Genomic DNA, 26965 nt, shown 5'->3' on the forward strand with positions numbered 1-26965 from the left:
TTTTTGAAAAAGGCCCATAAACTAGAGAACATTCTGATTCCAGTGATATCTAGTTTTATACAAGTATCTTTATTAATCAATCCACCACTAAGGGTCACTTATACATGGTCCCTCAAAATATGACGTCATAGAAAAAACTGTTGATTGCACCCTTTGTCACATGAACATGATCGTCATTAATCAAAGCTTCTGAATGTTCTGAATGTGATTGATTTACAGAAAAAAGTATGAAATAACGAATTTTAGGCTTTCATCTTTTTATTCCAAATTTTTGTTTATGGTAAAGCAAGCTTTTGTGAAAGCTTATACTTGAAAATCATAAAGTTTTGTCACATGATCATCATCGTCATAGTGATTGGGTTGTATCAGCCGCCATGATTGTTATGATTTTCGATACACCATGTGGAAAATGTCTCCTTTTGTAATTGGATATTAAAATTAAGTTTTGAATGATACGAACAAGAATATGATGCATATAAAACAGCAGTTCGAAGACAGATACGTAGATGACAATGAGGAGGATGAGTCTGGTTCGGAAGAATCAGAATCAAGCGAAATCGAAAGACTTGACACTGCAACTCCAGTCGAATCCTATGACAATGTACCTACAGAAACGCCCACTGAAAGAGGAATAGCAAAAACAAAAAAGGCCGAAGAATTAATTTTAAAGATTATCGGTCAAACTAAAGCCCTAGGCTCAAACACTTTAGATCTAGGATCAAAGGGTGTACGACAAATACCTAGTGAACTCTTAGAATTATCTCAATTAGAGGTAATGAATTAGTAAATTACCTCTAGCAATACGCAAATTCTCTACACTTCTAAATATTGCCAACATTTAACATGATGTTTATTAGTTGTGCCTGATTAAGAACTGGTTAAGATCGCCAGCATGCCTTGTATGAGTTCCTAATAATCATTGAAAATTAACTTTATTTTCATGCTAAAAATTACAGAAGTAAAGATACAGATTCTTTATTTATTAAATTTTTTGAAAGTGTTAAACACATGCAGTGTTCATGCATCCTGACCGTATTAAGTATGCATATTTATCTTAAACATTTGTACCTACATGTATGTGTCTAATGATCATTCACATACATGACATGTGACTAAGAAGTTGACATACATTGTACTGGTAATCTACAATTTACTAATTTTTTAAACGAGATGAAAACATAACATGGTCTTGCACAAAAAAATATTTTTCAGATACATGAGGCAAACAAGAAAAAACACTTGCCCCAATTTTGCACACGAATAAAGAATTAAAGCAAATGAACTTCAGAAAATATTAATTCTTTGATCTAGCCGCAGATTATAAGCTTCTTGGGTAAACCGTCAATAACATTAAATATATTTACATTTTGAAAGTTCACAATTTTTGCTAGGGCCATGAAAAAAGAATATGCTTGTTGCCCCAACCCTACAGATAGGCATGAAGACTGAAAAGCATCTTCCACTTCAAATTCAATTTCGCTTTACCGAAGAAAAAAACCCCAACCCAACTGCTTATGTACTTCTACATGTACCTACCCACTGTCCCTGTCTAAAGATAAAACAAGATATTTTTAAGTGTGACCTACATGTAGGTTGTTGTGACAAAATTCGTTATACATGTATCTGTGAAATAATTAAATCTTATGGTTAGCCATCTTTATAATATATAATATTATTAATAACCTGGTCACAAGATAAGAATTAGATGTTTAAATTAAGATATAAGACATATATATATATTGGGAGTAAATTTTTTTTACATATATACATATATTTTTTGTATGTTACAATGTTGACATTTTTTCTTGTATATTTCAGTACCTGTATTTGGAAGGGAATGAGTTATGCAGTCTGCCTGATGATTTCTTTGATAAACTTCCTAACCTTGTGTGGTTGGACATAAGAAGAAATGGATTGCTACGTTTACCAAGTGTTTACACTGGAAGACATCAAAATCTTAGAAATCTTCTGCTGGAAGGAAACAATTTACGTAGTTTGCCATTAGAATTGGGTAAGAGAATACAGATTCATCATTTCATAACAGTTTTGAAGTGCAGATATTGAAGTCTTTGTTCCTTTTTAGCCATAAGGGACAGATCATTATAATGATGTGTAAACATTTAAAAAAGCAACATGGATTAGATACATTTTACCTTAGCTTCTTACATGTATGGTCTTTGACACACTGCATTAACTGATAAAACAATTGGTGAATTACTGTACACATCTACGTTATTATTCATTGTAATTCAAACTTTTTTTTCTGCTCTTTGATAGGGTTTTTGTCACTCTGACACATTTCCCATTTTCATTCTCAATTTTATTTAAACTATATATAGACGACATTGTGTAACATGATTTTATCCATGAAACCTTTTAATTGACAGTTTATAGAAAATTTTACATGAATGTAATTGTATTAAATTTTGATTTTTACAGGTTTAATCAAATCATTAAATGGACTGAACATCAGCGGCAATCCAATAGAATTTCCCCCAGGGGAGATAATAGAGAAGGGAACCAATGAAATTCTCAAATTTCTTAGAGAAATGCTTCTTGCCAAGTCACAGGGGCGTCTCACAACTAGTCTAAATGGGGGTACAGGTATGTATTTTTTCACTTACATGTAGAAGTTTTCACAGTATGTATAAATCTAACATTTATTATAAATTTGTATAAACATGATTAATATATAAAGAAGATGTGGTTACAGGTATGATTGTCAATGAGACAACTCTCCATAAAGGACCAAATGACACAGAAACTAACATCTACATGTATAGGTCACCATATTGCTTTTAACAATTATCAAAGCCAATACTGCATACTCAGCTATAAAAAATAAATAAAAAATGACTTTATAAAAATCAATTCAAAAATTAAAACTAATGACCTAAATTGTGTACAAAATACATCTCTATGTGAAATTAAAAAAAAAAACCGTACCAATTGCAGGGATTAAGTTTGAGTGTAAAACATGATTATTTTACAGGAGAAAATGGGGAGGATAGTAGTAGTAGCTCAGAGGACTGGCAGGATGAGAGAGATTTACGAGACTGGGCTAAGATACAACATAGATCTTTGTCAATGGAGGATAATAAAAGTACTACAACAAAATCTTCAGAATTTGGACTGATACCTCATTCTGCAGAGCTACATAGACCAGTTAGTTATACAGAAATAAAACAAGAAAAAACTGATAAAATAATAAAAGCAGGTGCCATGGGAACAGTAGAAAGGTAAGACTTGGTAAAACCACAAAAAAAGAACATGTATGTTGTACATGCTTATAACAAAAAATGTTCTTATCACATGTTCTTCAGTAAGTTTATAAAGGGCTCATGCTACTGGGCAGTTTAATTTTGCGGATAAAATTTCCCACATTTTGATGTAATTTTGCAAAGCGTTAAAAGTAGATTTGGGGCTATAATGATGAGACAGTAACCAAATAGTCCTTTTTTCATATTTCCTACTTTTGACTCTAGATTATATAATTTTTCAACTGGTTTTAATAACTTTTCATGTGGTTTGACATCCTAGTACCAAGTCCAGTAAGATCAAGCTAAAGAAGTAAACCCAAGCTTTCCATTGGTACAATTTTGGGGAAAATTGAACTGCTTAACATTTTCTTTACACACAACAAAACCATTGAAAAAGATTAACTTTCCCCTCAAATTAAACTGTTTATATGTTTGATTTTACTTAATTAAAACCACAGAAAAGGTAACCCTTTTGAAAAAATATATGATCTGGATTCAAAAGTCGGTAATTTGAAAAGTTATTTAGAGTCAATAAAATATATGATTGTATTTAATGGAAATAGATTAATTATTTATATTTATATTATGCTTGAATAATGCTTAATTGTTGTAAAATATTTTTTTATTATTAGAATCCAGTGTTTTTTCTGGTCATCTTATTGTGAAAATTACATGTATACATTTTATTCAAGGAGGCCTAAAAGTGGTAAAATTAGACCTAAGAGTAGTCCACAAAGGTATTATTATCAAAGTTACATGGCTTATAGCATATCCAGAATGCTTGGAGGAAAATGCATGACCGTAAATATCCATGCTTGCTTTTAAATAATCCTAAGAAAGAATGGTCGTTAGAAATTAGATTAAATACATAAATTTTCATATGAGCATTTCTCATAAACATGTTGCATGCTCTATTCTTATTGGCTTAAAGATTGCTTATCTTTTATGCATGCCTAAATGATGAATGATGCATGTCACCAAACATTAATTAGTCTTTGAAATACTATATTTTGTACTGATAATTGATATAAATCATTTTGGTTCCATGTGATTTTCAGACTTAATACGTTAACACAAAGTGTAGATAGGTAAGAACAGAGTGGTTTATTACTAATGTTTTCAACACACAACAATTAACACAAATCTGTTTTCAACACACAACAATTCACACAAATCTTGTTGAACTGTTTTCAACACACAACAATTAACACAAATCTGTTTTCAACACACAATTTTTAACACACTTCAACATTTATAAGGATTTTATTTCCAACAACATTTAACACAAATCAACATGGGTAAGGATTTTAAAACACTCACATTGTTGGCACACATTTTTATAACACATGTTGGCACTTACTTTCCTTCATTCTCATTGGTCAATGCACACTTATTTCTCACTACATTGCATATGTTGAATATGTCAAATCTCTTCAATTCTTTGAAAGATTGAGACATTTTAGCAGTCATTTTGCATTTGGGATGATATATTCTATCAATTTATTTATGTAAAACTTCTTGTAGTTGAATTTTAAGGATTTATTTTTCGGCATTGAACAATGCTTAACAAATTAGATTGATTTTTTTTTTAAAGCTTGAACCATAGAAAAACACAATTCACAAACATTCAATACCAATGGCCAAAAAAGAGGAAAAATTAAGATTTTTATTTTCAAAAAAGGAGGTTTTGATCTCGTTATCAGCAGACTTATCTTTGAAGAAGCTTTTATTTCTTTTAATCAAGTGAATCTCCAAAAGTAATAACCATCATTCATCTGCATAGAAAGATGAATAGTTTTCTCTACCAAGAGTATTTAACATTTACATGTATTTATACAATACTCAGGGAAGATATGTGCATGTGTTCTTGCAATTACTATATATACTAAGCTACAACTCAGCTTTATTATCTTCTTCTGTTCTGTTCATTGGCTCTTTTGATCACACTACAGAAGTTCTCTACACATACTGTTAAACACAATATTTATGCATGTTAAACTGTATGTTATTGGGTATTGTAAGAAAGATGTTCATTAGTGTTTAAATTTGAAATCTATGTGATAAACAAATAAGACTGGGACTTAAGTATTCTGGACATATTATTACAGAATAGGCTATGATTTCTGTTATATTTATTGTCAGGCCTATTGGGTTTTAAAAAAAAAATATTACCATACTGTATTATACATGTATGTTTTTTAAAGTAATCTATAAATAACAAATTAATTTAAAAAAGGTTCTATTTTGGTAAAACAACATATATTAATGTTACTTATCATTGTGCATTGTTTTCTGAGTCACACCAAGTTGTGAGGTACAAATGAAGGCCCTTTGTCACCTTACGCCAAACCACTTTCGTAATCATAATGACATTTTATAATAACGGAATAGAAATTTGTCTTCTTGAACAAATTTTATCAATATATTTGCAAGTAGTTTAGTACAAATGTAATGCAGTACAGTTTAGGGAATGAGGCAATTTTCTATTCATAGATTTCCTTATCAAATAAAGCAAAAAGCTTTCTTCGTAGAGAGCTTCTTAAACTATTTGAAATATATTTTTTATTGAAATGGTACATAAAAAATAATTTTAAAGTGTATAAAGTGATTTGTATTTTATTCATAAATACATTTATACCTAGGGGTCTTATTTCCAACAGAAGAAATGATTCTAGTAGGTACTTACTCACGAGGCAGAGTACATTTACTAGTAGACAAAACACTGTCAGGTAAAGTGTGAAAAAATATAGTGTGAAATCATAGAGTGTGAAATGCTGCAGTGTGCATTTATAAAGTGTGAACTGCTGGCAAAAGGTACATAATTTCTGCTGAATGATGTATTATCTTGTGTTAAGTAACGCATTGTGAAGAATGGTGGTATTGCAGAACTAGATTCTGAATTTAATACTGTATAATGATACCTACATGTAGTGTGAATAACTGTTGTTGGAATTCTGTTTATAACTGCATTATGATGTGGTGTGAAACTTATATGCTGCTGCAGAGGGATTTTTTATAAGTTCTATTGAAAGTGCCTAAAAAATAGTAGAAATGTAAAATGTACTGGTTATGGTTTATTTAGCAGTTTGTATAGTCATGGTTCAACAAATGTATATTAAGCAGTTTGTAGGATTCTAATGCTAGCTTGGTGGATAGGTACTGAGAATTTTTGCAGGAACATATATATATTTTATTGTTCCGTGTAGAACTCAAGCATTTTAGCCTAAATATACACAACCAAGCTTAAATGTTGATTCAGTCAAACTCACTCTTATATAAATGACTATTTCCTTCTGTTTACTTCTTTCCTTTTTCTCTCTTTCTTCCTTCTTACTTTCTTTCTCTACTCTTTGTTTCTTAGCTTTCACTGCCTCAATGAAAGAAACAAAGTAAGGACTCACTTTCCAACCATCCGTGTTAGTATCTCGCACCGAAATCATCAGAGTGGTGACTACAGGTTTGCATTTCATTTATTTAACTAGAACTCTTTTCTTTTCTTTTCTTTGTTTTTCTTTTTTTGAATTACCTTTTAAATTAATTGTAGGGTTGAATCAATATGATTCTCTGAGATTTAAGCACCATGACCTTTATTTTGACCTCATTTTTCATAATTTCAAAAATATAATAATCTTAAGGACCTATCATTCATTATTTTTCTTTATATGTCATCTTTCTTTTTTATATATCTTGTAAGCATCTTTTCTCTTTGATTTTATTACTCTATCTTCTCTGTTTTTCTTACTCTACATTTTGTATCTTCTCTGTTTTTCTCCTCTGTCTTTGTTCAGCTTCCACCAGGGTCATAAAAAACATGAGGAACAAAATCCGATTCTTCCTCTTATTGAAATAAAGATCACCAAGAAAAGACTTACAAAGCCATATGTTCCAGACCAAACGAGGTTTGACTTATACTTCTATTCTTACCATGCTTACTGTGAGAGGATTGAACAACTACTTCTTTTTTCCTTTCATAAATCTTTATTCTAAACCACATCTCTTTTTACGAGGATCTGTCATTTTCAATCACTTCTTAATTATGGATTTTTAAATGAAAAACAGCATTTGAATTTGGTAGATTTGGAAATAACAGAATAGTAAAAATTATCTTTTTCTTAATAAGGAATGTTTTAAGATTTTGCAGAAAAGTGCCACTGGATTCATTTATTTTTTGGGGGGATTCAAATTTTGTGGATAGAGGATGAATTGCATTTATAGGATCGCCTGTACCCACTTAATCTGCCAAAATGTATATCGAATGACTTATACCAGTAATGAATTCACAGTAAATTATATAATTAAACTAAGAAGTTAAAACATTTACAAATACAAAAAATTGTTTAATTTTAAAGAGGAACATTCATCTCATGTAAAAAAAATATTTGAAATTTTTATTGATACTATATTGTAACATTGTTATGAATGATTAAATGAATACATGCGTAGACAACATTTAAGACATTAAAACTTCTTTATGTGGTTATGGTAACTCCTTTTTGAACTTGCATGTACATTGACACATCATTTTTATTATTCTATTGGGTATTTTTCAGGCAACAACGTGATAGTGAAAATGGTATTATAATTGGAAGTACATGTATTTGAAATGTATTTGTATTTGTTTTGCAGACGACAGTCTGCCAATAACAGTGTTTTATCATGGAAAGTTAATCCCTATCCAGAGCCCCCTCCAGCAGATTATGTACATTTTAAAATGAATGAAGAAAGACAGCTTGCCAAGGTCAAAGATTTTAAAGAAAAAACAGATGCCATATTGCAGAGAAGAAAGTATGTACATTTTAAGAGTTTAAATAAATGTTTATGATTTGAACTAAAAAATTTAGGAAAAAAGAGAGAAATTATTCTGTTCATAATTGTTTTTGTTTTTTTTGATACACAAAGATGTTCCTTTGACCTCCTGTTTACTAACTGATAGATGTACAAAACAATAAACAAAAAACTGACAAAAAAAAAACAACAAATAAACAAACTATATATTTTTTTCATCTATATGTGAATATTTACTTACAGAGATGAAAATGTTCTAAAAGAATGGAGACATGAAACAAAAATAAAACAACAGAAACGTCAAATTGAGATCATGAGATCAGGGAAAAAAGGTATGAAGATTACTAATCTGAAGTATGAAATGTTTTTATTAATGAAATCAATCTTCATTATGATGTTTGACTATATATTATATATAGAGCTAATAAAAATGTGAAATGGCATAAAAAATAATTCAAGACATGTGGCTTAAGGAAATAACTGAATTTGCCGGCTGAAAATATTAAAATTTGCTGGCTGAAAATATTAAAATCTAGTGTTTTTAAAAGCAATCTATGGTAATCAAGCCGATTTCCAAGGTACAAGTGAAGAATCTGTTGTGATGTAAGAGTGAAAGTTCTTTTTTTGGTGGAGTACCAATTTCCATGAATTTTTGTGGTTAATCAAACCCCAAATTAGAATGCCAAACATTAAATTCAAATTTCCCATTGATGTATGATGTGTAAACTACAAAGTATTTAACAAAGAATTAAAAACAAACGAGCCAATGATTTTCATACAAACCAAGACATATGGAATCCAAAGATAACTTTCTAGGGTATAAGGCATCCTTGCTTGATTATCATAAATGTATTTTATCTTTTAGACTATACAGATCCTGTAGAAAAGGCACCATTTGATATTGACGAGAATCATATTAAAGTTATGTCCAATGAAGAAAGGATTAAGGTTGGTTATGTTCACAAATAAGGCCTGCTTGAATGTGTATCTCCGTATGTGAGAGTTGATATTTCTGTGTAATTAGGAGATCGATCCTCAGTATTTTCAGTAATTAGTCTAATTTTTATTTCATTCTATTGATACAAGCAATTGTGATTTTTAAAAATGAAAATAAATATGGTACATGTATATAGAAACATGTGAATGCAAAAATGTGGTCTTTTTTAAATAGAGTAGTTTGTCTATATAAAAGAAACTGTTTTGTCAGTTTTCAAATAAATAAAGTGTTTGATTTAGAAGGGGAAAAAAGCATTTAATTGGGTACATCACAAGATATGGTATTATAGAAAAAATACATGGGAAAATAAAGTATGCGATGGTTAAAGAGTACTTATAATTTTTAAAATAAATTTTTCATTATTTGTGCAAAAGTTATTGTTTGGCAGTTTCTATAATTTTTGAGATTTTCCACTGAAAGAATCAATGGTTGCATTTTGTTAAAAAAAACTTGTGGTTTCAGCCCATGAAAAATGTTGCACCAGAAATATAATATTCTTCAATGTATTTTGAGTTGAACCAGATATATATTTACAGCAAGATGTAAAGACTGCCCATGAAAGGTTAAGACGGCAATTGTCTCCAGCAAGCAGACAGAAAGTAGAGGAAGAAAAGTAGGTCTATCTTTTGTAAAGGTCATTTTAATCTTGTAACAAAAATTGAGGGACACTTATTGTTTGTCTATTTGTGCTTTCCCACAATGAATAATAATCTAAAGAAATCAGTCAGTAGGTTAGTTTTAGAATCTGTATCATTGAGTGTTTTATATGTTGCCTCAACACTCCTCAGTGACATATAGATTGATGGTGTATCAGGCAAAACATCATTATGTGTCCACAGTTTTTATTTATAATACGCAATAGTATTTTAATTGAATGAATTCATTGATTTTGCATAGATATGTGTGAATAGATCATGTCAATTGTTTTTTTTAGACTTAGGTTCATTCCATTTCCACGAAAAGTTGTTAAGAATGCCATTTTAAAAGAACATTTGTTATTAAATTCAAATGTATTTTCATGAAACTTTGAATTAGTGAAATTATAAAAGATGTACATACAATTTAAGGATGTTTTTTTTTTAAATTTTGATATAGTGGTACTAACAAATGCCTTACTCCATCATATTTGTCATACCCAAATACAAAAATTCCCAGCATACACCCACTAAAATTGTATTATTTTGCTTTTTGTCTGTATAATTTAGAAAAGTCATATATAAAAAAAAGCTTAGTTTGAAAAAACAGCTTTCTCCATGAGACTAACATTTCTTATGTGACAATTAATGTAGAATATTATACATAAATTAGTGTAACATATGAGTATTTTACATCTTGTAGTGGTGCAGAAATAAAGTAAGAAATGTGTAGATATAATACAGTAGCTTAATCCCCCAGAAACCTCTGTATAGATTTAGTTCATCCTGCTTTAACAGATAACTTTTCAGTTTACTTTGATGTACTTATTGTTTCCAAAAACCATGTTGCTATTGAATTTGGTTTCCGAAGGAATATGAAACAAAAATGGTTATAAATTTTTTTCCTTCTCTGAATTATATATAGTATGTTTATCTTTTAGTTTGGGAAATGGTGAATTACTGATCATTTCAATACTTCTGTCAGTTAATATGAATCTTTCATTTCATCTTCATTATGTTGCAGAATATATCTTGTTTAATTGTTGTCATTGAATCATGTATTTTCTGCTAAATTTTCTGCTTTAACCATGGAATAACATTATTGTCATCCTTTCTCAAGAATTTTTTTTTTAGAATAAGTGTTAAATACGAACTAGTGTAGTGATGAATATTGTTGATATTCTACGCATAGAAATTGGTTCTAAAAATTACTTTATGTGGTGCAGTTGCTAATGAGATAACTATCCACAGAGACCAAATGACTTTCTCTTTCACTTTTCAAATTCATCAGTATCATACATAATACACCTGAAAGTATATAGAGCATTGTGTCAATGGAACGTTATATACCGGTAAATATAACGAGATGTTTGTATGATTGTCAAGATTAATGAATATTCCTGTCTTTAACAGTATTGGATCTTTGATATTGCAACAGGGAATATTACCAATAGTTGACCCTAATTTAAGACAACATAACCAGTATCCTCTAGCTAGTTTATGGGAAATTACTTCTTGTGATTGAACAAGTTGATGTGAAGTCATCTTATATTACTGACAGTGTATACATGAAAAAACTCTTACCCTTCAACAATTCAGAGTTCAATTTCATTGACAATGTACAAATTTTAGTTTAATTTTTTGAAAGGTTTAATTCTTATTTTGAATACTGTTTGTATACAATAAAATGCATTAAACGTGCAAGAAACAAGTGTACATTTGATTACATTGTTTACAAAATTTTATGTCTTTATTAAAACCTAGTTGACTATCACCAGTAAACAGGAATTGTATTAGTTTGAAAACAAGGAATATGGGTTATGAGTTATTTTACTTTTCTTCAGAGCTGCAAGAATAAAAGAGTTAGAAAAGAAGATAAAACTACATACATCATCGATGCATGCTAGAAGGAAACAACAGAAGGGTACACCTCAGGAGGAAATGGAAGCTGCCAGGAGAGATTTGGAAATTGTAAGCTATTATAACTTGCCCATGTTATCTCCCCTACATATACATGATTTCAATACACAGATGTGGTCACTGCCTGAGAATAGACATGATTATATGAAATTTGAGCACTCATGCACCTCAAATAAACTGGGAAGTCCTAACTGTGCTTAAAATTTATTTATTCCTTCTAACAGACAACTCCAAAGTAATTTCAAAGCCTTTAGTTAATTGTTTATAAAATGATTAGACATTGATTCCTATATATAAGTGTTTACCTGTTAGTTAAATTTGATATGATTCATCATCTGAAAACTTTATTCACTGTAGTAGTTCCCTTTATTTATTATATTTTAGAAGTGACCAACCTTTTCCTTCCCCTCAAGATTTAGTTAGAAATTAGATTTTTAGAAAGATTGATACTGCTGCTTTTTGTTGAAATTTCACATCCCCACCCCCTTTTCCCCCTTTTTGGCATGGTTTGAAAATATTATATATGGTAATAAATACACAGATTCTTTTTTTTTTAACTAATGTAAATATTAATCAATGCAACCAGTAATATTAATTTTATTTAACATCACAGCTTACATATATTTGTACCCACATGCTTTGCATGTCACTGCCTGAAATATATAATCACTGTTTTTGCAGTCCCTTGCAGATATGTACCTGTACATTTTCACCTTTGTGTCAAATGTATTTTTCAGGTGAAGATTATATTTTCTTAATGATGATTTTTAATTCTTCATACAAAATACTTTGCAGGATGGAAAATTTGAAATATATTGTAAACATTTGTCAAAATTTTGTTTGACAAAGATTTTTTAACAGTAAAAGTCCTGAGTTAACATTGAGTTTTAATTAATATTAATAATGAAAAACTGGGAAAAAAAATGAAAATAAAAAAAATAGCAAAGTTAAAGATAAAGAGAAACAGCTGTCAACGACTATCTTTCTGCACAGCTTTTATTTTAACATAATGCTTATAAAACAATTTATTTGTCCAGGTGAAAAATCTTCAAAAAGATTTGCTGAAACGGTATCAGGAACTGAAGGCCTGGACTACAGGTTATATCATTGTTACATTGTAGATTGCTAAATATTTTGCTTTTCTTACAATCAGTGCATGCTTTATGAGGAAAACTAATTTTCACTCTACTTTTAACTTTTATAATAATGATTTTTTTAATACATTAATTTACTTGTATACTCATTTTAACTCTTAATAAAGTAGAATAAGTTTTAACTATTTTATTAATAGAAGTCTTTTTAGTTGATTTTTATTTGTTTTATATAACCCAGAAAAGCTATACTTTTTATAGATTAACTTTTATCTTGCCTGTGAAAAAAGTGTCAAAGGTGTAGTATTTTGTAAAGTAGGATATTTTTGGGAGAGAAGCTTATTGCAGGATTAAGATAGAATCGTTTAAATATTCCAATCCCTAGGTTTTTTTATCAAGCAAGGACAGTTTTTGAAATGTCTACAGCAGTCATTAATTACAAAATTTCTGGGAATAAAAAAAGACATGTTTTTTTTTAATTTCAAATCTTAACTGATGTTTCATTCTGATAATCAGAAATAGTTTGGTTTAAGGACAAATATTATATTTGTATGCAAAACACAGATGCAACAGAAATCCATATAATTTAATTATTCAAACTAATCATGTTCTGTTGATTTTTCACAATTTCTTTCACTAGGAATTGTTAGTCATATTTGCAGATTGCTAATCTTATAATACAAATAGATTTTTATACAATCTTCTGATACCCAAATCCCAAATCACAAAATGGCTGAAATATTTTTATCATAATGCCACCAGACCTCCTGTTAGGTCCTATGTAGATTAGCCCTTATTTATTTATTTCAATTTCATAATAGTTTGTTTTTTTTTAGCTTTTTGACATATTATGTTTGTTTATTTAAAGTTTTTTTTTCTATTTTCTTATGCCAAAGATTGGTACATAGAGTGGGGTGCTCATTTTCGCCATATCTTTCCATGTTTTCTACAGTTTATATTCAGGTCTATATGTTTTTGAAGTATACTGATATTTCTATATGAAGATAACTTCAAATGCAAAACATTCCTAAGCTTGAAAACATGTTTGTTTGAAAATAATCATCTGTAAAGTTAGATTCAAAGGTGTTTGAAATGTCCTGAAGTTTTGTCAATGGGGGACACATATTCGCCGTTTTTACACATCTATTTAAAACCAAATAACTGCAGCTTTATATAATATTTATCAAATAAATTTCATTATAGATGAACAGAAGACATTTCAAAGGTGTAAAAAACAGAAATTTAGGCCAATCAGTCAAAAAAATGCTAAGAAAAAAATCTATGAAAATCCTGTTTTTCATTCAGGAAATCGAACGAAAATCGTTGTCCGTTTTTCGATCTTTTGCAGTAAGTGCCGTAATTTTGTTCAAGTTTAAAAAATAATCATATTTGTTATAAAATTATAATTTATTGGCATATTTCTTCCATTTCAGCCATCCTTTGAAGTGTTTACACCTCAAAATCATAAAAAGGCGAAATTGTGTCCCCGGCGAATATGGGCCCCCCACTCTATATGAGTAGAAATATTTTCATATATGAGGATTTTGTCTCATTTCAACAAAGTTTATAAAATAATGCAATTCTCAGATATGCTGTTTCTGGCTTGGATGATGGCTTCATCAACAATGAATTAGTTTGTGATTATGTCAGGATATGGCAGGTGAACAATATATGAAGTTAGATTAGCATTAGTACATCTCATTTCCATGGAGACTATTTGGCCCTCCCTTCATTTACATGTTTAAATGTATGGATGGAAAGTCGTCTCACTGACACTCATGCCTCATCTTCCTATATCTAATTAAAGTTTGTGATTAGATCAGTAAGAGGGGAAAGACTAGAGGAAGGACAATGACAATTGGTATGCATGTATAAGCATTAACACATCATCTTTCTAATTTGCATCTTTCATGAAGGCAAGACATATCCTTGTCAACAGTTTATATTTTAAATCAGTGAAATGAATGCAATATTAATATGAAACTTAATCAGTGAAAAATTTCTTTGCTTTTTTCTGAGCATCTGCTTAGAAAATACGCTTCTTGATTTTGGATGCTTAACTAAACTACTTCTTGTTTCCTTAATGCAAGTTTTGTCCTCTGTTTTTATACGACCGCAAATTTTGAAAAAATTTTCGTCGTATATTGCTATCACGTTGGCGTCTGCGTCGTCGTCGTCGTCGTCGTCGTCGTCGTCGTCGTCGTCGTCGTCGTCCGGCGTCCGAATACTTTTAGTTTTCGCACTCTAACTTTAGTAAAAGTGAATGGAAATCTATGAAATTTTAACACAAGGTTTAGTTTAAACATATTTATTTATAGTGGATTGGGAAACAAGTTTTACAACTTATATTAATCCCTTTCCACTTTGCGGTTTTTTTGGTTTTGATTTTGGGAGTTTTGGTCCCAACATTTTAGGAATTAGGGGCCAAAAAGGGCCCAAATAAGCATTTTCTTGGTTTTCGCACTATAACTTTAGTTTAAGTTAATAGAAATCTATGAAATTTTGACACAAGGTTTATGACCACAAAAGAACGGTTGGGATTGATTTTGGGAGTTTTGGTCTCAACAGTTTAGGAATTAGGGGCCAAAAAAGGGCCCAAATAAGCATTATTCTTGGTTTTCGCACAATAACATTAGTTTAAGTAAATAGAAATCAATGAAATTTAAACACAATGTTAATGACTACAAAAGGAAGGTTGGTATTGATTTTGGGAGTTTAGGTCCCAACAGTTTAGGAATTAGGGGCCAAAAAGGGACCCAAATAAGCATTTTTCTTGGTTTTCGCACCATAACGTTAGTATAAGTAAATAGAAATCTATGAAATTTAAACACAAGGTTTATGACCATAAAAGAAAGGTTGGGTTTGATTTTGGGAGTTTTGGTCCCAACATAATAAGGGGCCCAAAGGGTCCAAAATTAAACTTTTGTTTGATTTCATCAAAATTGAATAATTGGGGTTCTTTGATATGCTGAATCTAACTGTCATGACTGTGTATGTAGATTCTTAACTTTTGGTCCCGTTTTCAAATTGGTCTACATTAAGGTCCAAAGGGTCCAAAATTAAACTTAGTTTGATTTTGACAAAAAATGAATCAGTTAGGTTCTTTGATATGCTGAATCTAAAAATGTACTTAGATTCTTGATTATTGGCCCAGTTTTCAAGTTGGTCCAAATCGGGGTCCAAAATTAAATTTTGTTTGATTTCATCAAAAATTGAATAAATGGGGTTCTTTGATATTCCAAATCTAACTGTGTATGTAGATTCTTCATTTTTGGTCCTGTCTTCAAATTGGTCTACACTAAAGTCCAAAGGGTCCAAAATTAAACTTAGTCTGATTTTAACAAAAATTGAAATCTTGAAGTTCTTTGATATGCTGAATCCAAAAATGTACTTAGATTTTTTATTATGGGCCCAGTTTTCAAGTTGGTCAGGATCTAAAATTATTATATTAAGTATTGTGTAATAGCAAGTCTTTTCAATTGCACAGTATTGCGCAATGGCAAGAAATATCTAATTGCACAATATTGTGAAATATCAAATTTTTTTTAAATTAGAGTTATCTTTCTTTGTCCAGAATAGTAAGCAAGAAATATCTAATTGCAAAATATTGTGCAATAGCAAGATTTTTTTTTAATTGGAGTTATCTTTCTTTGTCCAGAATCAACTTAAATCTTTGTTATATACAATATACAATGTATATTCACTTTTTACTACCAACTGATAAATTAAAATAATCTTTACCATTCAGTGATAACAAGCAGTTTTTTTACATCTTAATATTTTATGATGTATTTAAATGAGTAGTTATTGTTGCAAACTCCATTAGAAATTTTAATTGAGATTAGTTTTGGAATAAGGGAAAGGGGGATGTGATTAAAAAAATTGGGTTCAATTTTTCTCATTTGAAATTTCATAAATAAAAAAGAAAATTTCTTCAAACATTTTTTTGAGAGGATTAATATTCAACAGCATAGTGAATTGCTCTAAGAGAAACAAAAATTTTAAGTTCATTAGAACACATTCATTCTGTGTCAGAAACCTATGCTGTGTCAACTATTTAATCACAATCCAAATTTAGAGCTGAATCCAGCTTGAATGTTGTGTCCATACTTGCCCTAACCGTTCAGGGTTCAACCTCTGCGGTCATATAAAGCTTCGCCCTGCGGAGCATCTATTTGGTCCTGTTTTCAAATTGGTCTACACTAAAGTCCAAAGGGTCCAAAATTAAACTTAGTCTGATTTCAACAAAAATTGAAATCTTGGGGTTCTTTGATATGCTGAATCCAAAAATGTACTTAGATTTTTTATTATGGGCCCAGTTTTCAAGTTGGTCCAAATCAGGATCTAAAGTTATTATATTAAGTGTTGTGCAATAGCAAGTCTTTTCAATTGCACAGTATTGCGCAATGGCAAGAAATATCTAATTGCACAATATTGTGAAATAGCAAATTTTTTTTTAATTAGAGTTATCTTTCTTTGTCCAGAATAGTAAGCAAGAAATATCTAATTGCAAAATATTGTGCAATAGCAAGATTTTTTTTTAATTGGAGTTATCTTTCTTTGTCCAGAATCAACTTAAATCTTTGTTATATACAATATACAATGTATATTCACTTTTTACTACCAACTGATAAATTATAATAAATAACATTCAGTGATAACAAGCAGTTTTTTTTACATCTTAATATTTTATGATGTATTTAAATGAGTAGTTATTGTTGCAAACTCCATTAGAAATTTTAATTGAGATTAGTTTTGGAATAAGGGAAAGGGGGATGTGATTAAAAAAATTGGGTTCAATTTTTCTCATTTGAAATTTCATAAATAAAAACTACGATAGTAGAGGGGCATTATGTTTTCTGGTCTGTGCGTCCGTCCGTCCGTTCGTCTGTCCCGCTTCAGGTTAAAGTTTTTGGTCAAGGTAGTTTTTGATGAAGTTTAAGTCCAATCGACTTCAAACTTAGTACACATGTCCCCTATAATATGATCTTTCTAATTTTAATGCCAAATTAGAGTTTTTACCCCAATTTCACGGTCCACTGAACATGGAAAATGATAGTGCGAGTGGGGCATTCGTGTACTGAGGACACATTCTTGTTTTGAGAGGATTAATATTCAACAGCATAGTGAATTGCTCTAAGAGAAAACAAAAATTTTAAGTTCATTAGAACACATTCATTCTGTGTCAGAAACCTATGCTGTGTCAACTATTTAATCACAATCCAAATTTAGAGCTGAATCCAGCTTGAATGTTGTGTCCATACTTGCCCCAACCGTTCAGGGTTCAACCTCTGCGGTCGTATAAAGCTACGCCCTGCGGAGCATCTGGTTTATATTTTATACACAATTTCAATAAAAAAAAACCAATTCATTTCTCAAGTAAACAAGGGACTGTTTGAGTTGCTTTTTGAAAGTGTATACAAAAATTCTGTTTAAAGTCTTAAATGATGTGTACTTCAAAGATTACTGGATCTTAGATGAAATTGAATGTACATAATAAATAGCCTTCTGTAAAAAGTAGGTCACTGTGATTACTTATTATGTTTCTCAGATAGTTCACCTAACAGCAAAACAAGATCAACCAAAGTGAGATCTTAGATATGAATTATATATAATTCTGTTGAGAAGTGGTCATTGTTAAAAGGGCAAATAAATCTTGGTGAGCAACACAGGTTCTTTAGAGGCTTTAGTTTCAATAGGTAAAATAAATCCTGGTGAGCAACATAGGTTCTTTAGAGGCTTTAGTTTCAATAGGTAAAATAAATCCTGGTGAGCAACACAGGTTCTTTAGAGGCTTTAGTTTCAATAGGTAAAATAAATCCTGGTGAGCAACATAGGTTCTTTAGAGGCTTTAGTTTCAATAGGTAAAATAAATCTTGGTGAGCAACATAGGTTCTTTAGAGGCTTTAGTTTCAATAGGTAAAATAAATCCTGGTGAGCAACACAGGTTCTTTAGAGGCTTTAGTTTCAGTAGGTAAGATAAATCTTGGTGAGCAACATAGGTTCTTTAGAGGCTTTAGTTTCAATAGGTAAAATAAATCCTGGTGAGCAACACAGGTTCTTTAGAGGCTTTAGTTTCAATAGGTAAAATAAATCCTGGTGAGCAACACAGGTTCTTTAGAGGCTTTAGTTTCAATAGGTAAAATAAATCCTGGTGAGCAACATAGGTTCTTTAGAGGCTTTAGTTTCAATAGGTAAAATAAATCCTGGTGAGCAACACAGGTTCTTTAGAGGCTTTAGTTTCAATAGGTAAAATAAATCTTGGTGAGCAACATAGGTTCTTTAGAGGCTTTAGTTTCAATAGGTAAAATAAATCCTGGTGAGCAACATAGGTTCTTTAGAGGCTTTAGTTTCAATAGGTAAAATAAATCCTGGTGAGCAACATAGGTTCTTTAGAGGCTTTAGTTTCAATAAGTAAAATAAATCTTGGTGAGCAACATAGGTTCTTTAGAGGCTTTAGTTTCAATAGGTAAAATAAATCCTGGTGAGCAACACAGGTTCTTTAGAGGCTTTAGTTTCAATAGGTAAAATAAATCTTGGTGAGCAACATAGGTTCTTTAGAGGCTTTAGTTTCAATAGGTAAAATAAATCCTGGTGAGCAACACAGGTTCTTTAGAGGCTTTTGTTTCAATAGGTAAAATAAATCCTGGTGAGCAACACAGGTTCTTTAGAGGCTTTAGTTTCAATAGGTAAAATAAATCCTGGTGAGCAACACAGGTTCTTTAGAGGCTTTAGTTTCAATAGGTAAAATAAATCCTGGTGAGCAACACAGGTTCTTTAGAGGCTTTAGTTTCAATAGGTAAAATAAATCCTGGTGAGCAACACAGGTTCTTTAGAGGCTTTAGTTTCAATAGGTAAAATAAATCCTGGTGAGCAACACAGGTTCTTTAGAGGCTTTAGTTTCAATATGTAAAATAAATATTGGTGAGCAACATAGGTTCTTTAGAGGCTTTAGTTTCAAAAGGTAAAATAAATCTTGGTGAGCAACATAGGTTCTTTAGAGGCTTTAGTTTCAATAGTATTTTACCAAGAATTATATTACTGGTTAGTTTGAATGCCTCTTTCTGTAGTTGTCATCATATCTCATACAATTATAAAATAAGCATTTCCAGCTCTATTTTAAATTTCATTACAATTTCTATAAAATAAAAATTACTGGACCCAAGTGTTTTGCTTTTTGGGGTTATGAGATAATATGTACAAGAAATTCTTATCGCAGTTGTTTTTATATTTTTGCAGTTTTATCAGCTAACAGAATACTAATACACAGGGATTTAACTAAAACAAGATAGAGAGTGATTTCTTTTGTTAATTTGCATGTTTATATTAAATTTAATGACATATTTTCAAATCATTTCGTTATAATTGATGTTAAATATAATCAAAAGAGGAGTTAATATGTAAAGCTTGAATATGACATATAAATTTAGAAAATCACAAAAATAAATTTACTCTATGTAGTGTCTGAAATTTCTTTAGAAATGTTGCCTCTTGTATTGTTTTCGTTTATTTCAAGACAAAAAATTTGTTATCTAAGTTGACTTTTGCTCAAATTTTTGTCAAGTTGAATCAATTTCTCATTGTAACTGTAACAACTTCTTTTCTCTAGGGTGTGGTGATTTTTTGCCAATGATTGCCACATAGTAAAGGTATCAGGTCATGCAGTTCATTTTTTTTTGTTTTTGTTCTGTTTTGTGATTTCTCATTTAGATACTTGACAAGGGAAGTAAGCAGGAGGGAAAAAAAGGGGGGGGGGGAGCTTTTGATTGTTTAACTAAAGTTAACTTGATTATGGGAAATTATTGAAATGATGAATTTTCTTTTTGTTTAAGAAAGAATATTTTTATGTCCTTAGAAATCAAAACAAGTCGGTATGTAAAAAAAAACTTCTGAAAAGGAGAGAGAGTGAATTACAGAGCTTATTCTTATTCAATAAATGAGTTGAAAGATGAATGTTTTTAGCTAGAGTATAGGAATCTTGACCTTATGTGGCCAGTTAATAATTAATTGATTGTTTAGAAAAGTGCTCTTATGTAACCAACTTAGATATGTTTTCCATATTCAATGCATATTTTCATTTATGAACATACTTATTAAAATAATGACTATTGATTTCACTTGATATGGACTTGTTTATCTTTAAAATATATTTGAATTTAAGGTCTTGTCTGTGGGTTAGTCATCATATTTTTGTCGGATTGATTCTTCAGCATTTAAAATTGGATATACTTTTTCAAAAGCAATACATAATTATTAACAACCTTGCAAGGCTCTTGTGGGTAGGTAAGGTTGTTATATAGATTTAGCTCCCATTGAAAAATTATCTAAATGAAAAGTCATATTATTTTTGAAGTTAACTGCATGCACAAACATTAATCTTAAATGTTGCAGCTGTTTGAAGATGTTTATTTTTAGTATCAAAGAAGGACTTTGTGTTCTAACAGCACTTGCTAACATAAGTCAAAGATTTGTATAGAATTCTTAACATCAATGAGCAATTTTAGTTAACCTCCTTGCAAAGGTTACTTGAAATTGCCCATTGATGTTAAGAATTTTAGCCCTGTTACAGATGTAATAAATTTTCCTGTGCAAGTAAAAATATTAAATAGGTTGTATAGTTAAGGGGAAAATTGTTTTAGGTCACATGATTTTAGTAAAAAAATGTCTATACTGACATTTCAAAGAAATGCAAATGAAAGTTGGCCAAGTTTTAATTCCATAGCCTAATATTTTTTCCACTGTCCACACAGGCTCACTTCCCTTCACTTTTTATAATACATGTATAATCAATCAAAATAGTTAATATTTATATGTATATTTTAAAGATGGTGATTTTGAGAACACCCCTACTCGAATTCGAGTGGTTATTCCAACACTATATTATTTCCCTGAGTATTAAGGTGAGTGGCTACAGCTCATTACATTTGGCTCAAAGTAAAATAAAAATGTGTGAGCTAATGTCAACATGCTAGTCATATAAAACATTCATTATCACTGACAGCTCCGTTACATTTGGCTCCAATTGTAAAATAGACAGTCTGTGTGAGCTAATGTCAACAAGCTAGTCATTTAAAACATTCGTTATCACTGAACTAGTACATTTTTTTGTGTAGGGGCCAGCTGAAGCATGCCTCCAGGTGTGGGATTTTCCCACTGTGTTAAAGACCAATTTGTGGCCTTCAACTGTTTTCTGCTCTTTGGATGGGTTGTTGTCTCTTTGACAGATTCCCCATTTCCATTCTTAAATTATTTTGTTTCATATCAGCAAGATTGCATTTGATTTGAAATACTGAGAACAAATCATCTTACTAGTTATGTATCAAGATTTCACAAAAAAAGGGGCTACCTAACAAGAGTTTTAATTCTAAGGGAGTTCAAAACATGATGACAAGATTGAAAATTGCTTGTTTACTTTATGTCCAGTTACAAATATTTCATGCATTTTCTGGTCAGGATAAAAAACTTAATGGACGAAAGCTGTGGCATATGTGAAGACCATAGTCCAAAATAAATTTCCTGACTGTAAAATCAAATCATAGAATTGATATCAAAATATTGGGAAATGTAATTTTAATCCATTTTCTGTATAAAATATACTAAAAGTAAGTTTCCTAAATATTAAATTCTTTCCCATTTTCTAGAGTCTGACTTAAGTTTAAGCTTTTAAGACTGAAGTGCCCCAACACACAAAATACAGTATTTTGATTTGTTAATTTATTATGTCTAACTACATTTGTACAACAATTGTGCAAAAAATTGTTATGACCGCAGGGCCTGGTGTAGGGTTTACCTTGATATAAACATGTTCTTCATCAGATATACTTTTTTACAGATAAAAAAGAGGAAAATCTTGCCCTATTGTAAGGAATCCTTAAGAGTGCTAGGTAGATGGGTTATCATTTCATTTCATGTTTTCAAGGATTCAGTTATTTTAGTTCACTCTTTTTAGTTTGATTTTTTTTTTTATGTGTGATGAAATTTAATTATTGCAGTTTGATAGAGAACTTTAATAGTTTGAATTTTGGGTTTTGTGCTTATTTAATTCTTATGTTTTTTAAGATCTATAAAATGAGCTAAATATTTTTTTTTGTTGTCTTATTATGAAATAGCTAATTATAATTTTTTGTAAGTTTTAAATATGAGTTGACTATTATTTTTTTGCTAGATTTGAAATGGTAGACATATATATAATTATTTGGTATTTTTTGTAAAAAAAAATAGTACATGTATTAAAATTGGAGCTCAAAATTATTAATAAGAAATACTTTAACTTATACTGATAAAAATAGTAAATACTTTTTAACAAGGAATTTTAAAAATCAATGGCGTAAAATGTCTTGAATTTCTTTTTACTAGACATATCCATTTAAAAAAAAAAAATTCAGTATTAAAATTAAAAATGCTCAAATATTTTCCACAGATATTTTCTTTATATTAAACAGTCGATGATTTTTTTTTCTATTTTATTCTTTAAACTAATATATATAGTAATGTGTTCATTTTTTGTGAGATAATAAGTGTAAACTTAGGCTCATATAAATTAGTCAAAATTTGGGAGCTTATTGTGTGTGTGTTTTGACTTATGCTTGATTTCTATACAGGGAGGATGACGGCTAAATTGTTTTCTAAAAAATGAGGTGTGTAAGTAAACAGGTGTATATATCGTAGCTAGTGTAGATATAGAATGCCAGGTTGCATTACTTTGTGGTTGTCTCCCCTTTCCATGATTTTTATTAATCATACAAAGATTTCTGTTTTAGCTGAATGAAACTTACTCAAAGGGCTAAAGAAAATTATTAAAATTTCCATTGAACAAATACCATCATAGATATAAGGGACAAAACTATTAACTTTAATATAGATAAGTCTGATATTGGTATGTTAAATTTGTTTCTGAGCATCTTCCCTTTCCAGGAAGTGTTTAAATTATGTATTTTTACCTACGTCTCTGAAGATGAAAGCAGTTCTAGTAGCTCGACTCTGTCTGTCTGTCCATTAGTCCATCCTAAAAGAAGACTTTAGTCAATGTTTTCTTGGCATCTGTGAAAACCAGTGATTTAATATTTTGTCTGAGCTTGATAATGTTGACTTGTAAACAATTTTCACATCTGATCCTGATTGCAGATACTTGGAATTTACAATACTCATTGTACAAGGAAAATTATATGCTGTGAAGCAGGTCAAGACCTGGTATTGGTCTTGCTTTTCTCTTTGTCTAACACAAAAAAATTATGAACACATTACCTTCTAAGGTAGACTCAGATGACATTCTTAAAGTTAAACAATACCAGAATTATCGACTTTATTTTATTGAGTAAGTTATCAGTTCCTGTATTTTCCCCATTTTTAGCAGATATTTAAAAAGATATAGAACTCTAGAATCATATATACATATACATACATGTATTATTAATGATACAACTCCTGATTTATACATCAAATATTCACATGGACATTAATACTGGTTATACATAGTAAATAATTTACAGACAGCTTTTTCCAAGCTTTATTTGTTGATGTATCTAGATTATTTTGTTAATGTTTAGATTTGTAAACTTTTATATATAGCTTACAACTCTTATACAAAGCTGCATTTCTAAATTAAAAGATAGAAATACCAGTGAGATGCATGTTATTAGAATTTGGTTTGACGATTGTTTGAAATAGTTGCATGCATGTTTTAAAAAAATATCTTATGGTACTTGCAAATTAGATATGACAGTGCAACACTTTTATCAAAATTTGCATGAGTTTGGTAGATTGATCACAGGTAATTGATAGAAAAAATAATTAGCTTCACAGCTATCTAATGCATGCATTCACATATAATGCAGATTTTTCCTTTTTAAAGAAAATAAAAATGTGTATGTAAATCATTCAAGTTCAAAGGTCAAAAGAGACCATGTTATCCCAAATCCTACTTTGTACAAGGATCCTCTAGTGCTCAAACTGTTGTCAAAATTACAAATGAATAAATGAATGAAAGAAAAGGAGAAACTTCACAGATTGAAGTTTGTATTACAGTTTAGGACTTCAAATGATAATCATGTATGTTTGATTTGTGATACTTTGGTCTGTAGCCTGGTGAGACAGGGTACTTAACAACCAATACCCACCACTCATGTCTGTTCAAATAGTTATTTGCTCTTTATTTTTAGAGTATTTTTTATTTAAAGTTAGGTAATTTATAATGTCAGTACAATTACTGATGGTTTTACTTAGGCTCATTAAATTTATTGTTGATATACATTTGTATATTCAGATTTTTTACAAATTTGAATATTTAATCTTCTGGTGTCCATAGTGTCAAGGTTTTTTCAGAAACACATCTCATATTCTCAGAAACAAGTTCAGGAAGACTTATCTAGTAAATTTTTACGAATGAACAAAAATTTATGTTTCCACATTACACGTACTACAATTTGTTCCCAAAAGCGTTTACTGAAAACTTGATCGTAGATATTTAACAAAATTTTACTCTATAATTATTATATCTTTTCTATTTTTTACTTTTAGGCTGAAGATCTCCACAAGGAGTTAATGAGCACTCGCAAAAATTTGGAGTACCGATTTCGAGCCTTTACAGCTGAAGTCTCGTCATATCCAAGGACGAAGAAAACTCCAGTGTAGACACAAATTAGCAAGTGATATTCAGACTATCTAAACAAATTTGTAATGCCAGTTTATGCCTTCAACAAAGTATTTTTGTAGACAATGCAGTTTGAGTTTCTTTTATGTTTTATATGTACATGTGATAAAATATTAGAATACCTTAACTGATATCTGAACAATGCAGAATAAATCAAAAGTATTTTACCAACTTCATTATTGGATAATTTTTATACGACCGCAAAATTTGAAAAATTTTTCGTCGTATATTGCTATCACGTTGGCGTCGTCGTCGTCGTCGTCGTCGTCCGGCGTCCGAATACTTTTAGTTTTCGCACTCTAACTTTAGTAAAAGTGAATGGAAATCTATGAAATTTTAACACAAGGTTTATGACCACAAAAGGAAGGTTGGTATTGATTTTGGGAGTTTTGGTCCCAACATTTTAGGAATTAGGGGCCAAAAAGGGCCCAAATAAGCATTTTCTTGGTTTTCGCACTATAACTTAAGTTTAAGTTAATAGAAATCTATGAAATTTTGACACAAGGTTTATGACCACAAAAGAACGGTTGGGATTGATTTTGGGAGTTTAGGTTTCAACAGTTTAGGAATTAAGGGCCAAAAAAGGGCCCAAATAAGCATTATTCTTGGTTTTCGCACAATAACTTTAGTTTAAGTAAATAGAAATCAATGAAATTTAAACACAATGTTAATGACTACAAAAGGAAGGTTGGTATTGATTTTGGGAGTTTAGGTCCCAACAGTTTAGGAATTAGGGGCCAAAAAGGGACCCAAATAAGCATTTTTCTTGGTTTTCGCACCATAACGTTAGTATAAGTAAATAGAAATCTATGAAATTTAAACACAAGGTTTATGACCATAAAAGGAAGGTTGGTATTGATTTTGGGAGTTTTGGTCCCAACAGAATAAGGGGCCCAAAGGGTCCAAAATTAAACTTTGTTTGATTTCATCAAAATTGAATAATTGGGGTTCTTTGATATGCCGAATCTAACTGTCATGACTGTGTATGTAGATTCTTAACTTTTGGTCCCGTTTTCAAATTGGTCTACATTAAGGTCCAAAGGGTCCAAAATTAAACTTAGTCTGATTTCAACAAAAATTGAAATCTTGGGGTTCTTTGATATGCTGAATCCAAAAATGTACTTAGTTTTTTTATTATGGGCCCAGTTTTCAAGTTGGTCCAAATCAGGATCTAAAATTATTATATTAAGTATTGTGCAATAGCAAGTCTTTTCAATTGCACAGTATTGCGCAATGGCAAGAAATATCTAATTGCACAATATTGTGAAATAGCAAATTTTTTTTTAATTAGAGTTATCTTTCTTTGTCCAGAATAGTAAGCAAGAAATATCTAATTGCAAAATATTGTGCAATAGCAAGATTTTTTTTTAATTGGAGTTATCTTTCTTTGTCCAGAATCAACTTAAATCTTTGTTATATACAATATACAATGTATATTCACTTTTTACTACCAACTGATAAATTATAATAAATAACATTCAGTGATAACAAGCAGTTTTTTTTACATCTTAATATTTTATGATGTATTTAAATGAGTAGTTATTGTTGCAAACTCCATTAGAAATTTTAATTGAGATTAGTTTTGGAAGAAGGGAAAGGGGGATGTGATTAAAAAAATTGGGTTCAAT

The 26965-nt window shown here is 30.2% G+C and overlaps 1 protein-coding gene across 10 annotated transcripts; it reads left to right on the forward strand.

Moving 5' to 3' along the window:
- The first annotated feature begins 342 nt into the window (after positions 1-342).
- On the forward strand, positions 343-25527 carry LOC139520802 (leucine-rich repeat-containing protein 27-like). 10 transcript variants are annotated; one of them, XM_071313755.1, is made up of 14 exons: positions 344-772; positions 1819-2011; positions 2440-2604; positions 2993-3239; positions 6622-6717; positions 7049-7159; positions 7887-8045; positions 8289-8377; positions 8911-8993; positions 9579-9655; positions 11522-11648; positions 12635-12695; positions 20298-20337; positions 25205-25527. In XM_071313755.1, exons 1-13 carry the CDS (start codon positions 467-469, stop codon positions 20330-20332), a joined length of 1749 nt encoding a protein of 582 aa, XP_071169856.1. In that variant the 5' UTR covers positions 344-466; the 3' UTR covers positions 20333-20337; positions 25205-25527. The 10 variants fall into 10 exon arrangements, with proteins under 10 accessions (XP_071169860.1, XP_071169856.1, XP_071169858.1 ...); XM_071313757.1 differs by lacking the exon at positions 20298-20337 and adding an exon at positions 22521-22572; XM_071313754.1 differs by lacking the exon at positions 20298-20337 and adding an exon at positions 22521-22548.
- Positions 25528-26965: the final 1438 nt, after the last annotated feature.

Source organism: Mytilus edulis, chromosome 4 (assembly GCF_963676685.1).
Source record: "Mytilus edulis chromosome 4, xbMytEdul2.2, whole genome shotgun sequence".
NCBI classification, from domain to species: Eukaryota; Metazoa; Mollusca; class Bivalvia; order Mytilida; family Mytilidae; genus Mytilus; species Mytilus edulis.